We start from the raw sequence: 14,471 nt of genomic DNA, 5'->3' as shown, positions 1-14,471 counted from the left end.
CTTTCATTTGCGCATTTTAAGTAAATCACCCGCAGAAATTTCCACGCCAATCGGTGCTGTTCAGGAATTGCACTCTCATGCTAATTTGCCCTGTTTAGTAAAACTGGCCTTGAGACTGCACAGCAGTCTTAAAAACTTAAAAACGTTTAAAAGGTTAAAAGAGTTAAAAAAATCTATTTGATTGTAATTTTCACATTTTCATATTAGCTATTCAAACCTAAAAACTAAAACTGATTAAATGTATTCATTCATTACATTTATTAATTTGGCAAACACTTTTAGCCAAATAGCTTAATTGAATAGTTCAGCCAAAAAGGAAAATTTGCAGTTAATTTACTCACCCTCAGACCATCCAAGATGTAGGTGACTTTTACTCTTCAGTAGAACAGTAAAGAAGATTTCTGGTAAAGAAAGTTTTTTTTTTGTTTTTTTTTTACTATTTATTTTTGTTAGTTGAATTAGTTCACCAAATTGGACCAAATCATCTGAAACAGTTGGCAAGTAGAGCAGATCTACTCACTTCCGACTAAAGGTGAGTAAATTTGCAGCAAATTCTCATTTTTTTGGGAAAGCTATCCCTTTTGCACACTCCATACAGGGTCAATCCATTATTAGACTGAAATAAAATTAACCAATGAGGCAAAATTCACAGATGCACAACATGTAATGCCATAATGCTCTGCCATCATTTAGCAATAATGATAAAATAGTATTAGGATAAAAATGATCTTCAGGACAGAAATCTTATGACAATCAGCATGCTTTAGAAATTATGGGAAATAGGCCTCAATCCATATGTCTATCCCTTCTTTTGGTAACATACAAAATAGAACATGTGAATGTCAGAGGTTAGGTCAACAGGGTGAGAGAGAAGCTTGTACTTTCCATTCTGGTTTTCCTCCCAAAGGTAGGTCATGCCGTTGTCTGTGGCAGGAGAGCTGCAGTGATCCAGGGACACATAAAGCCAAGGGTCTTTGATGACCTTTTCTGATTTTCCTTCGACCTGCCCAACAACGTTCAACACAACGTGACGCTGATAATTTTCAAGTGCCACACTCTCCACTTTGCCAAAAAACACTAGAAACACACACACACACAAAAGAAGATATGATTTAGTCTGCTTCCAGAAAGTTCTATTTTAGTTTGCACCACAATAAATTTTCAAGAACATCACCTGTTTTATTGCACATTTCAGGGATCAGGTCTGTTAGCGGTTTAAGTCTGTATTCTTCAGGTGAGCTGTTAAGCTTTGGTGTTGGTTTGAGACGTTCAGCACAGCAGCTCCACAGGGATGTGTTGTAGTAGTAATGCCCACAGCAACGGTGGTTTCGTTTGGTGTCATACATTATGGAATTGGTTGAGGAGGAACAGCAAGTTTGATTATTATTATACTGCAGCAATAGGTTTCCACAGCACTCTGCTTTTCCATGTAAATGCGTTAGGTTGTAGAGATGACCTGAGCAGCATCTCAAGAACTGGTTCTGGTGGTCATAGACTTCTGAACCACAACAGAAATTGCCATTCATCTTGTTGTGGCTGAACAGAAAATAAACGGGAAAGAAAAGTCATTCAACAACTGCACTGGGTTAGTGGTTTTAAAATGTTTTGAGGGTTTATTTTATTTGATTATTTATTTTATTTTATATGAGTTTTATTTTAATATTATTATGTTTTTAAATATTCAAAGTTCCCTGCTGTTGGACATAATAGTTAATAATTTTAATATAACGCACTGTACGTTCACCAAATGCAGGCCACATATCATCGCTCTCCTGCTTGTTATACCATACCTGGTTTTGGATCAATTTTATGTTTTTTTTTATTTTTTAATTCAATACCTTCACTGTTACTGGACATAATAGTTAATAACTGTACTGTAACACGTTACTTTCACCAAATCCAGTTCACACATCACTGCTGTCCTGCTGGTTATACTACAACACTTATTTGAAAATAATTGCTTTTGCACATTTTTATGATTTATTTTTATTTTTATTACAAAAAAGTTAATAACTTCACTGTAACACACTGTACTGTCACCAAATTCAGTTCACACATCACTGCTCTCCAGCTTGTTATACTACAACACTTATTTTGGGGGAAAAAAATGCTTCTGTATGTTTTTTTTCCCCTTTTAATATTCAGTAAATTCACCTTTATTGGACAAAATAGTTAATAACTATGGTAACACACTGTACTTTCACCCAATTCAGTTCACACATCACTGCTCTCCTGCTGGTTATACAGCAACACTTATTTTGAAAATAATTGTTTTGGCAATATATATTTTTTTATTATTTATAATGATAAATAGTTAATATCTTTACCGTAACACACTGTAATTTCACCTAATCCAGTTCACACATCACTGCTTTCCTGCTGATTATACTACAACATTAATTTTGAAAATAGCTGTTTTTGGATATTTTTTGTTTTATTTTATATTCAATGTAACTCTTACTGGACATAATAGTTCATAACTTTCCTGTAACACACTGTATTTTTATAATAATAAAAAATGTGCAAAAGCAATTATTTTCAAAATAAGTGTTGTAGTATAACCAGTAGGTAAGCAGTGATGTGTGAACTGAATTTGGTAAAAGTACAGTTAGTTACAGTAAAGTAATTAACTATTTTTCATATTAAATAATTATACAAAATATGCCAAATAAATTATTTCCAAAATAAGTGTTGTAGTATAACCAGCAGGGGATCAACTGAATGAACTGAATTTGGTGAAAGTACAATGTTACAGTAAAGTTATTAACTATTATGTCCAATAACAGTGATGTTATTGACTATTAAAAAAAAAAAAAAACATAAAAATGATCCAAAAGCAATTATTTTCAAAATGAGTGTTGTAGTATAATCAGCAGGAGAGCAGTGATGTGTGAACTGAATTTGGTGACACTACAGTGTTACTGGGAAGTTATTGAGTATTTTATTAGTAACATTTTTCGTGTTTCGCACTTTGCAGACGGTCCCTTCGGATTTGTCTCTCAGACGCCAGCGCATTGAGATCAATGTATTTTGTACAGAGCGGAGGAAAGCTTGTTTTGAGGAAAACATGCTTGCAGCTCGTTTTCTACATCACTGTGAAATAAAAGAGGCATAATTTTTGTAGTAAAAACATTTTGTTCATGAATTAATCTGTGAATATCTTGGCAACTTTACTGAACTGTGTCTCAGCATGTGACACTTGATTTTCCAGTTACAGACAAAGCCTTACTTGTCAAGACAGCCTGGGTAGAGACTTCATGAAATCCTGTTTTGACAAAAGCTACTAGATTTTTAGAGATTCACAGAGGTACTGCTATTTGTTCCCTGACCTGAGCCAGAGACATATTTGAGCTGGAACATGTATAGAAAGACCAGTGAGTAACTTTTTACAGTTTTACCCCTAAATAAATGATATATACTTTTGACAAATATGGTCTACATAAAGCACGTCACCTCCTCATGGTAGCTGTGTTGTTAAGATCAAGGGACAAGGATTGGTTGGCTAGCATGGCTAGCACGTATCTCATAATGGTCACAAAATAATCTGGATCTACAGAATCACTCAAAAGTCACTCAAAAGTAGCACTACATTACGAAAAAATCAATTTAGAATTGTATATGGCCCATAAGCTGTAAAAATAACTGTCCACACCTTTTTTTAGTTTTTCACTGCATGTCTTTAGTACATCCAGACAGCAGTTTTTTGATGGCAAAAGAGGGTTTGCACTAACGCAGACTATTAGTAAATCTAGCACTAAATTTGCTATTAAATCATATGAAACCTTTGTACTTTGTGGGCCTACCTGTGTCCGTTACAGCAAATATGTGTGTGAGGATTGAAGGTTTGTCCTCCACAGCAGTGCTCGCCAAGACGAGGACGGGTCGACATTTGGCAAGTAGTGTTTTCTGGAGTATATATAACACCTCCAACACACTCTGACTGCTCAGGCACATTGCGATGAAGGATTCCATTACAGCACAGCACATTGTCATCTGACAGAGTGTAAACATCTTCACCACAGCACTGAAAGACACAGACATACATAGCACTGCACAATAATGTAAGTAGAGTTTTTGAATACTGTATACTGTCACTTCTCCAAATACGTTATAAGCACATTTTATAGAAAATCACAGTGTTCAGATAAATCTTCAGTTTATTTGAAATTCTATTTCTGCAGAACTAAGCTTCAGGTCAAAATGCAATACCTTGGTAAGTGCTATCTTCTTAAACAGATTCCCTGAGCAACACATTTTTTCATTGGGATTGAAGAGTTCTGACCCACACTTTAGTTCTAGAACAGAATGAGTAAAAGTGTGAGATTATTACAACAATAATTATACAATCATCATAATTTCCAACAATGATGAGAGGTTAGGCAAGTATGAACTGAACAGACTAGCAATAGATACTGAAACTGAAAACAGATCATTATTCGATCAAGGTTTGTAAAAAAAATAATTAATACACAATTAGGATGCCAAGTGCTTTACCTGAGTTTTTGGGGAGTGTGCTTGAGGTTTCCAGTCACACATAAAAACAAACACAGAAAAATTGTTATAAAATAAACCTGTAAAATTATTTTACTAGTCAACATGCAATAGACACTGTTGACAAGGTTTAACATTCCTACAAACACAAACACATGTATGGCTGTCTGTCTGTATGTATGTACAGTGGGGGGGAAAAAATCAAATTGATCCCCTGCTGATTTTGTACGTTTGCCCACTGACAAAGAAATGATCAGTATATAATTTAAATGTTTTTTTGTTTTTTTTAACAGTGAGCGATAACAAAAAAAAAAAAAAAAGACAAACGCATTTAAAAAAAAGTTATGAATTGATTTGCATTTTAATGAGTGAAAGAAGTATTTGATCCCCTATCAATCAGCAAGATTTCTGGCTCCCAGGTGTCTTTTATACAGGTAAGGAGCTGAGATTAGTCTCAGTTTGTTACCTGTATAAAAGACACCTGTCCACAGAAGCAAGCAATCAATCAGATTCCAAACGCTCTACAATGGGCAAGACCAAAGAGCTGTCCAAGGATGTCAGGGACAAGACTGTAGACCTACACAAGGCTGGAATGGGCTACAAGACCATCGCAAAGCAGCTTGGTGAGAAGGTGACAACAGTTGGTGCGAATAATCGCAAATGGAAGAAACACAAAATAACTGTCAATCTCACTCGGACTGGGGCTCCATGCAAGATTTCACCTTGTGGAGTTTCAATGATAATGAGAAAGGTGAAGAATCAGCCCAGAACTACACGGGAGGATCTAGTCAATGATCTCAAGGAAGCTGGGACCACAGTCACCAAGAAAACAATTGGTAACACACTATGCCATAAAGTACTGAAATCCTGTAGCGCCGGCAAGGTCCCCCTTCTCAAGAAAGCACATGTACAGGCCTGTCTGAAGTTTGCCAATGAACATCTAAATGACTCAGAGGAGAACTGGGTGAAAGTGTTGTGATCAGATGAGACCAAAATCGAGCTCTTTGGCATCAACTCAACTCGCCGTGTTTGGAGGAGGAGGAATGCTGCCTATGACCCCAAGAACACCATCCCCACTGTCAGACATGGAGGTAGAAACATTATGCTTTGGGTTTTTTTTTTCTGCTAAGGGGACAGGACAACTGCACCGCATCAAAGGAACAATGGACGAGGCCATGTACCATCAGGGCCAGTGCATTGAAAATGGGTCATGGATGGGTATCCCACCATGACAATGACCCAAAACACATGTGTGTGTGGGGGTATCTCCCCCCCCACACACACACTGTATATAGTTAGGTCCATATATACAGTATTTGGACACAGGCACAATTTGTATTATTTTAGCTGTTGACCAAGACATATTAAAGTTACAGTTATATAATGAATATAAGCTTAAAGTGCAAATTCAAGGCTTTAATTTGAGGGTATCTTCATCACAATTGGAGGAAAAATTACAGCTTCTTAATGTGTACCCCCCCCCCTTCAAGGGACCATAAGTTACTGGACAGTTGACTCAAAAGCCATTTCATGAAAAGATGTGGGCTATTTTTCATTATTTCTACATCGATTAAGCAGGTAAAAGGTTTGGAGTTGATTCATGTGCCATTTGCATTTGGAAGCTGTTGCTGTGAACCAACATTATGCAGTCAAAAGAGCTCTCCATGCAGGTGAAACAGACAATTGTTAGCCTTCAAAAACAAAACTAATCCATTAGAGAGATAGCAGGAACATTAGGAGCAGCCAAATCAATAGTTCTGAGAATAAAAGAACACACTCAGCAACATAAAAAGGCCTGGACGTCAACGGATGACAACAGTGGTGGATGATAGGAGAGTCCTCTCCATGGTGAAGAAAAACCCTTTCCCAACATCCAGCCAAACGAAGAACACTCTCCAAGAGACAGATGAGTCACTATCAAAGTATTCAATCAAGATAAGACTTCGCCAGAGCAAATACAGAGGGCTCACCACAAGGCCAGATTAGACTTTGCCAAAAAAAAAAAACATCTAAAAAAAGCCAGACCCCTTGTGGAAAAGCATTCTTTGGATGGCTGAAATTAAGATCAACCTGTACCAGAATGACGGGAAGAAAAAAGTATGGGGATGGCTTTCAACAGCTTATGATCCAAAGCATATAACAACAAGCGTACTGTGTATAAAAATGGTTGTAATTCCTAAGCATTTTATGTTATATTTTTGGTCAACCCCTTGAATTAAAGCTTAAAGTCTGCAATTCAATTTCATATTGATCATCTTTTATTTTTAATTTTGTTCTGGTGGCTAACAGAGCCGAAATTATAAAAATTGTGTCAAAATGGTCTCCAAATAAATATGGACCTGACTGTATATTTACATTGTCATTTAGCAGACCCTTATATCCAAAGCAGCTTACAAACGAGGACAATAGAAGCAATCAAAATCAACAACACAGCAATAATATTCAAGTGCTGTGACAAGTCTCGGTTAGCCTAATGCAGTACACGTAGCAATATATATATATATATATATATATATATATATATATATATATATATATATATATATATATATATGCGAAGAGTTCAGATGCAAAAGCCTCTAAGTGCCATCTGAAATTTTCTTCTAAAATGAGCATTTTTATCAGGCTCCTATATTTATGTTTAGTTATTTCACTTTAATTGCATTGAAAAGGACCAATACATTGCCATTAGAATAAATTTACTGAACCTAAACATAGGAGCATATATACACATATATTACTGTAAAATGTATAATCACAAAGAAAGAAAAGCTGTGAATAAATATAGTTGTTACTTAATACTCTTGGAGTCTGTTTGACTTACCGAGTGGGAGGAGAGCCTTGCTGGCATTCTTTTTTTTTATCTGTGAGAATAGGATTCAGATTATAACCTACAAACAGATCTAATACTGTGTGACTAAAACACATGAAAGAAAACAGTAGGTACATGATGTCTTTGCTCCACTGTTTAGCCACTTGCACCACATTTATTTAATTATGTATTATTTTATCTAATAATCTCTATAAGAGCTGTTTACACACACCTGTTGCTTCTGAACAGCAAGTTTCATTTTTAAGCTTTACTTCTAGTGAAGGGATAGTACAGCAGCAGTGGGTTGTCATGTCATACGTTTTCTTGCCACAACAAGAATGGTTTCCCTTCCATTCAAATAGTTTGTTTCCACCACAACACAAATGAGTCGTGGTCAAGTACATGTCTGTAAATGAGTGTAGGAGAAAACTCATTATAAAAGAAGTCTTCCTCGATCTAATGGTATAAAGATCAATTAACCTCAACAAATTTTTTTAAGCATGCAAAAATGTGTCAAATCAGAACAATGCGCCTGTCAAGGTGTTCAAGCTGCATGAAATGAATCAGCTACCTTTGCCACAGCATTTCGAGAGAGTGCTGCTTCGAGTCAGAATACGGTCATTACAGCAAATCTCATTAAGTGGATTGTAAGATACAGAACCACAGCAGTCAGCCACCAGCTGGCTTAATCCCGGAGTTATATTACCTGCAACACATTGAAATACAAACAACAAGTGTTAAATCTGTTTGTATACGTCCTAAACTCATTGTGAACCACATCCTCTACTTTTAGTGACTCAGCACAATATTATAGCTGCAGTAATCTCTCCTACCATTACAGCAGGAACTTCCTGAGATATTGTAAAACAGATTCCCACAACGGTGCAGATGATGACTGCCTTCCATGTGTCCATTGAAACCTGCGTTGCTGCTGACATCAAGACAGATCACTCTTATTTTACTCTTACCAAATCATTGTTAATATACATTTCAGTGATCTATGATAAAATGCATATGCCATAATAATAATAGTAATAAGAATGATGATAATAATAATACAAATTCTTATGAAACTGTGTTTAAGACTCAGAATTAAGCCTCTGTCACTCACTGGCTCTCTCTGTCATGATGGAAAATTCCTGAAAAGAAAGACATGATTCAGTATGAAATGTGGTATTTAGTCTCATTTGGGTAAGACAGCTCTGAATGCTAAAAAATAAAGTCAACATGAATATGACATTGATTTAATGAGACCCTTGAGCAAGGCACCGGAGCCCCAACTGCTCCCCGGGCACCGCAGCATTGGCTGCCCACTGCTCCTGGTGTATGTTCACTACTGAGTGTACACTTGGATGGGTTAAATGTTCCGAGTATGGGTCACCATACTTGGCCACACACCACTTCCCTTTCCCTTACTAATTCATATTTCCGGACAGTGTATCTTTCTGGGATCTATACTAAAAAATGCACTGCAAAAACTGCCTAATATACAGCTAATGAAAAATGACCTTGCCACATGTTGTGAATACAATTTCCCATTCGAATTTCTACTCGTGTACTTAAATTGGGGTTAAGGCAGTTTTGTTAAAATATTAATATTTTTAAAACAGATCTGTATTTGTTAGAAGGTCTCAATAATATATTTCTCTCATTCATGTTAAGGGTTTATGGTTTGGCTAAGTATGGCTACATATTAAAATAAACTATTCCTGTAATCGGCACTCAACAGATTAGCTACAACAAACAAAACAATGTGGCAACGAACTGTCAAGATAAAAACTGAACAGTCTGGAAAAGGAAAAAAAAAACACTAGCTCTGCCCAGCCTCGACAAAACAAACAATCAAAATACCTGTCAATAAATAAATAAATAAAACAACTGAATTCATTATAAAACTCCCACATTCAGTTGTCATACTGCAGAACTCCCAAATCACGTCAAGCGCTACGCTACCACAGTCATCACTGTCCCTCGCCGCCCAGACAAAGCGGTATCCAGTCTCGGTGGGTGTGCAACAGTGCTTTGCTCTAACATTTCCTTGCTTAGTGGCTCGCTGAATTTGTTAAGCCTCATAACGCATTGTTTTAATCTGGGTTTTGCGCCCCACGGCCAGGCACCTCGTCACGCAACAACCCGACAAATACAGTGCACGGGCACGGCTCGTGACCACACTCAAGCGCGAGCTCGCTGAATGGAAACTCAAGCGCGAGCTTGCTGAAGCTAAAGTCAAAACGTCTCCGCCTCTAATGCAGAAGGGGAAAAAAAAAAAAAGATTGTCCAGCTACTTTACAGTCAGTCTCCACTTTAGTGGCTGCTCATATATTATTTAGATTAAGTAGACTCACTTAATAATCAATGTAATATCCACTTGTATATAAATGACTTAAAATAAATCTAAATAAATAAAATAAAACTAGTAGCTAATTGCATGCCAACAAGTATAATTACATTTTTTCCTTACTTACCTTGTGCAGAGGATGTGGCAAAAATGTACAAGATTGTCACTACACCTGCAATAAAAAAATACAAAGTTATGATTCAAAATAAATAAATAAATTAAACAAAAATCCACCAAATACTAGGTAATGCAGAACTTTAAAAATGTGCTGTCATACAAGCAGTTGATGTGTAGATCTCCATTGTGTACCCCTGTTCAATAAAGCTTTAAGTGGGATGAGAATTTTTGTACTCCAAAATCAAAATTTTTGCTCCGCCTCTGCAGACTGCTATAAGGAAGGACCACAGATTGTGATGCCCAAAAGCACACAAAGGAAGTAACAAGTATGGACATGATAATAGTGATTCAATTTGTGTTTCATTTGGCTGATGTTTGGCACTACTATAGCATCAGTGCATAGGGTGGATTAGTGAACTACACAGTTTTCTGAGATCCATAATACCACACTTTACTGATATTAAACTAGAATGTTAATGTTAGATTATAAGACAGTGGTTCCCAGTCCTGTTCTTGAAGCCGTGGAAATCCTGTTTCACTTAAGAAGCATTGAAATTTTGTTCAGCATCAGTAAACAGTGGCTAGATGTCCTTACTATAAAAAGTCAGGTGATGTTTAGATAAAATACTTTGTGGTTTTACTGAAAGAAAATCTGTATTACGCAATAGAGGGCACAAATAGAGCACAGACAGGGGCGGACTGGCCATCTGGCAGACCAGGCATTTTCCCGCTGGGCCGACGTACTTTTTGGGCCAGGCCTATACATCTTCTCATACCATATTTGTCTGATCGGCCCATAAAACTCTTAGCAGCATGTTTTTCTGCCTAAATAGTTGATGGCGCTGTGGTCTTTGCAGCTGTTTAATGTATTTGTCAAAAAAAGTCGGTTTAGGATTTTTCCCCACCCAGACAGACCAGCCCATGAGACATTTAATCAGCAGCCCATTGGTTATTTTCTTAATTGACATTGGGCTGACCCAATCACATCTTTAAACAACTCCCCTTTTGGGCTCTCTCTCTCACTCTCTCTGTCTCTCTCTCTCTCTTTCTCCCTCCCTCTCTCACACACACATACACACGCACATACACACACACACACACACACACACACAGTGGTGTATTGTAACAAAGTAATAATACAGTACTTTGTTACAGTACTTAAGTATTTTGGGAGTATCTATAGCCTACTTGAGTTTTTATATTTCAGCCAACTTTTACTTTTCCTCCACTAAATTTCCTAATTAAAATGTATACTTTTACTCCGATACATTTCCCCGAAGCATATTTGTTATTTTCAACAAAATAGTCAGAAGAACACAGACTGCAGGAAAGCAGGTTTAACGAATTAGTGGTCTGTTTGTAAGTTAGAACAGCTTTGCTCATCTGCAAACCTGCAAACAATTGCGCGCACAATCGCGGATGATTCATTTTCCACTCAAAGTGGAGTCTGGGGTGTGTGATATACAGTATATCTTCTGCAATAATAGGGTAAGTGTTGTTGTAATGATGTGTGATCTGACATGATCAAGTAGGCTATATCATCAAATCACACACAGAGTGCACGTACTTGATTTATTAATGTATCAAAACATTCCAGGCATTTTAAATTGTTGACGGCAAAAATGCTTCTGTATGCTTTTTATATTTAGTTAAATACTATATCTATATCACACAAGGAGTACCGTTTTTCTGCAGATATCAGCATGAACACATTTAATAATCATTTCATACAAGTTCAGTAAAGCAATAAGTGACTTACGTTTTAGACTTATTGTTTGTTTTTGCTAAATTCTGCCAAAGAAAATAGTTCCAAACAAAGATCACAGCACTGTTTTGCGTCTCTGAGCAATGGACGGTGTACTTATTGAATGAATCCGCTTTTTGAACAAATCGATTGAATAAATGATTCAGTGATTCACTCATTAACACAGTCAAAATTTCTGTTCCTGAACGAATCGGTTGAATAAATGATTCAGTGATTCACTCATTAACACAGTCAAATGTTCCTGAATGAATCGATTGAATAAATGATTCAGTGATTCACTCATTAACACAGTCAAATGTTCCTGAATGAATCGATTGAATAAATGATTCAGTGATTCACTCATTAACAGTCAAATGCTCTGTTCCTGAATGAATCGGTTGAATAAATGATTCAGTGATTCACTCATTAACACAGTCAAATGCTCTGTTCCTGAATGAATCGGTTGAATCTCAATGACTCACTCATTAATGGTCATTTTCTGTCACCAAAATCTTTGCTGTGACCTACTAGCGGTTTTAATTTCACATTTCGACTATTTTTCATGTTTTAAATTATTTCAAATATCAGTATTCAATGTTTTGTTAAAAACACAACATTAGGCCAATTTATGCATCTGTAACTGCAGTTTAAATGCATCCATGTGCCCTCTGAGATACATTAAACTGTGTAAATAAATACATCTAAATGCTATTTTAGATGCAGATTCCAGAAATGTTTTCTTATGTTGGAATGAAAGACACTAAGTACCGGATTAAGTGCTTCTTATTCTTACCCAAAAATACAAAATGGAAGAAAGAGTTCAAACTGAACACAATCTTGCTACTAAAGCTGTATGAATATTTTTTTATATATATATTTATTTGCTTCTTTTCCATTTTGCATTTACTTGTACTTTTACTTTCAATACTTAAGTACGAAAAGTATTATTATTTTTTTTTTTATCTTAAACATACAGGTACTTAAGTACAATAAATATCATATACTTTAAGACTCTAAACGAAGACTTCAACTTCTACCAAAGTAATTTTTTGGTAAGATACCTGTACCTTTACAGTATGGCTTTCGGGTACTTTATACACCACTGCACACACACACATACACACACACACACACACACACACACACAAACACACAGGATGCCTTCTTATGCTTTTAAAGGTTCATCCAATGAGTTAACAAATTTGACTAAGTAAGTTTACAGTTTATTTAATGCTATACTATGGGAAACAGTGATCATCTGATCAACAATTTATCATGTCTCTTCCCTTTCTCCCTCAAACACACAGGCACACACACAGGATGTCATAACTATATAGGCCTATAGTTTTAGGATTCATCAGTGTGGATTATAGTTTATTAATAAATTACACTTTTTAGACGTTTTTAATGAGTCAACTCTCACTCTTTCCTACCTATTATTATATGGCTTTCATGCTTTTATGGAATAGGATCTGGTATACATATTCAAGAGCGTGCAAAGATGGGTATATTTTGATCGTATGTAGTGGGCCGGTCTGGGCCAAAATGCCAGGGCCGATTTTTTTTGTCCCAGTCCAGCCCTGAGCACAGATGTTTGTAAGATAATGTAATATGATAATCATATATATATATATATATATATATATGTGTGTGTGTGTGTGTGTATTACATCATCATATATGATTCAGTTCAGATGCAAAATCCTCTAGGTGCCATTTGAAATCATCTAGGTTCCGTTCAGATGCAAAAGCATCTAAGTGTGATTTGAATTTTTTTCTGTCAAATTATTAATCATGACTAATCATTTAAAAAAAAAAGTTTTTCTTTACATAATATATGTGTGTGTACTGTGTGTATTTATTATGTATATAAATATACACACATTCATGTAAAAAACTGTGTTGTTAAGCATATATATGTTAGATTATATTTTATATGTTAAACATATGTTATGTTTATGTATTAAACATGTTTAGGTAACACTTTATTTTGATAGTCCACTTTAGTCTAGTAACTTTGCAAATCTATGTCAACTTGCAGTTATTAGAATAGAAGGTTCGACCGACCGAGAGAGAAAGACCTCCCATTTGAACCAGAGGGAACATCTTGTTGTGAGACAGCAGGGCTTCCAACCAAGCCACTATGAACCTGTGACACTATGATGTAAGGTTTTACTGACATGTCCTAACATATCAGCTAACACTGATTCCTCCATAAACACCTTTCTTTTTTCCAATAATGTAATTTTGCATTGTGTCCAATCTAGTGTTTTTATTTAGCCTATTGGACAGGACATTGCTGAGAATAGAAGATGCTGAAAAAGAGAAGCTGCAATCACACACACACACACACACAAAAGAAACGTGGAACTAAAGAACATTTTAGTTGCTTATCTCTTATGGAAAGGAAAAGGAAGGAAAGGAAACTTTTGAACAGAATGAAGATGAGTAAATTTTTCTTGCTTTGCCTAAATGTCATATTTTTTTTCATTTAGTACTGCCCTTCAGAAGCTACAGAAGATACTTACATGTTTTCCAGAAGACAAATTAAGTTAAATGTAACTTTATCTTCAAATATAAAAAGTTTTCACGCCCCAGCTCTTAATGCATGGTTTTTCCTTCAGTGAGCATTTGAACATCCTACAATCCTACAATGTGATTTCCTGGATTCTTTCCCCCCATTCTGTCTCTCATAGTTGAAGTGTACCTATGATGAAAATTACAGGCCTCTCCCATCTTTTTAAGTGGGAGAACTTGCACAATTGGTGGCTGACTAAATACTTTTTTGCCCAACTGTAATGTAATTTATGTAACAAAACATAATTTATGTAATCCTGAAGACTTTTGTCAGATTTTTCAGATGTTTGATCAGAGTTGGAGCTAAACGCTGCAGAACGGTGGCCCTCTAGGAGCAGGGTTAGACACCCTGATCTACCATAAAATGAGCTGTGTGAAACCCTGCAAGAGAAA

General features: G+C 36.0%; 1 protein-coding gene across 5 annotated transcripts; it reads right to left on the bottom strand.

The window, feature by feature from the left end:
- Positions 1 to 451: 451 nt before the first annotated feature.
- Positions 452 to 9,955, bottom strand: LOC306842880 (uncharacterized protein). 5 transcript variants are annotated; one of them, XM_079374036.1, is made up of 11 exons: positions 9,919 to 9,955; positions 9,769 to 9,813; positions 8,415 to 8,442; positions 8,137 to 8,234; positions 7,875 to 8,009; positions 7,536 to 7,709; positions 7,294 to 7,355; positions 4,210 to 4,295; positions 3,804 to 4,024; positions 1,175 to 1,536; positions 452 to 1,077 (listed from the first exon to the last, which is right to left on the bottom strand). In XM_079374036.1, the coding sequence occupies exons 1-7, from the start codon at positions 9,941 to 9,943 to the stop codon at positions 7,312 to 7,314; spliced, it is 549 nt and encodes a 182-aa protein (XP_079230162.1). In that variant the 5' UTR covers positions 9,944 to 9,955; the 3' UTR covers positions 452 to 1,077; positions 1,175 to 1,536; positions 3,804 to 4,024; positions 4,210 to 4,295; positions 7,294 to 7,311. The 5 variants fall into 5 exon arrangements, with proteins under 5 accessions (XP_079230162.1, XP_079230163.1, XP_079230159.1 ...); XM_079374037.1 differs by having other exon boundaries at positions 8,137 to 8,231; positions 9,919 to 9,954; XM_079374033.1 differs by lacking the exons at positions 9,769 to 9,813; positions 9,919 to 9,955 and adding an exon at positions 9,257 to 9,496.
- Between the last annotated feature and the right edge of the window lie 4,516 nt (positions 9,956 to 14,471).

This window comes from Barbus barbus (assembly GCF_936440315.1).
Source record: "Barbus barbus genome assembly, chromosome: 23".
NCBI classification, from domain to species: Eukaryota; Metazoa; Chordata; class Actinopteri; order Cypriniformes; family Cyprinidae; genus Barbus; species Barbus barbus.
Note: the sequence above shows the minus strand (reverse complement) of the source record. Positions and strands in the feature narration are given on the sequence as shown.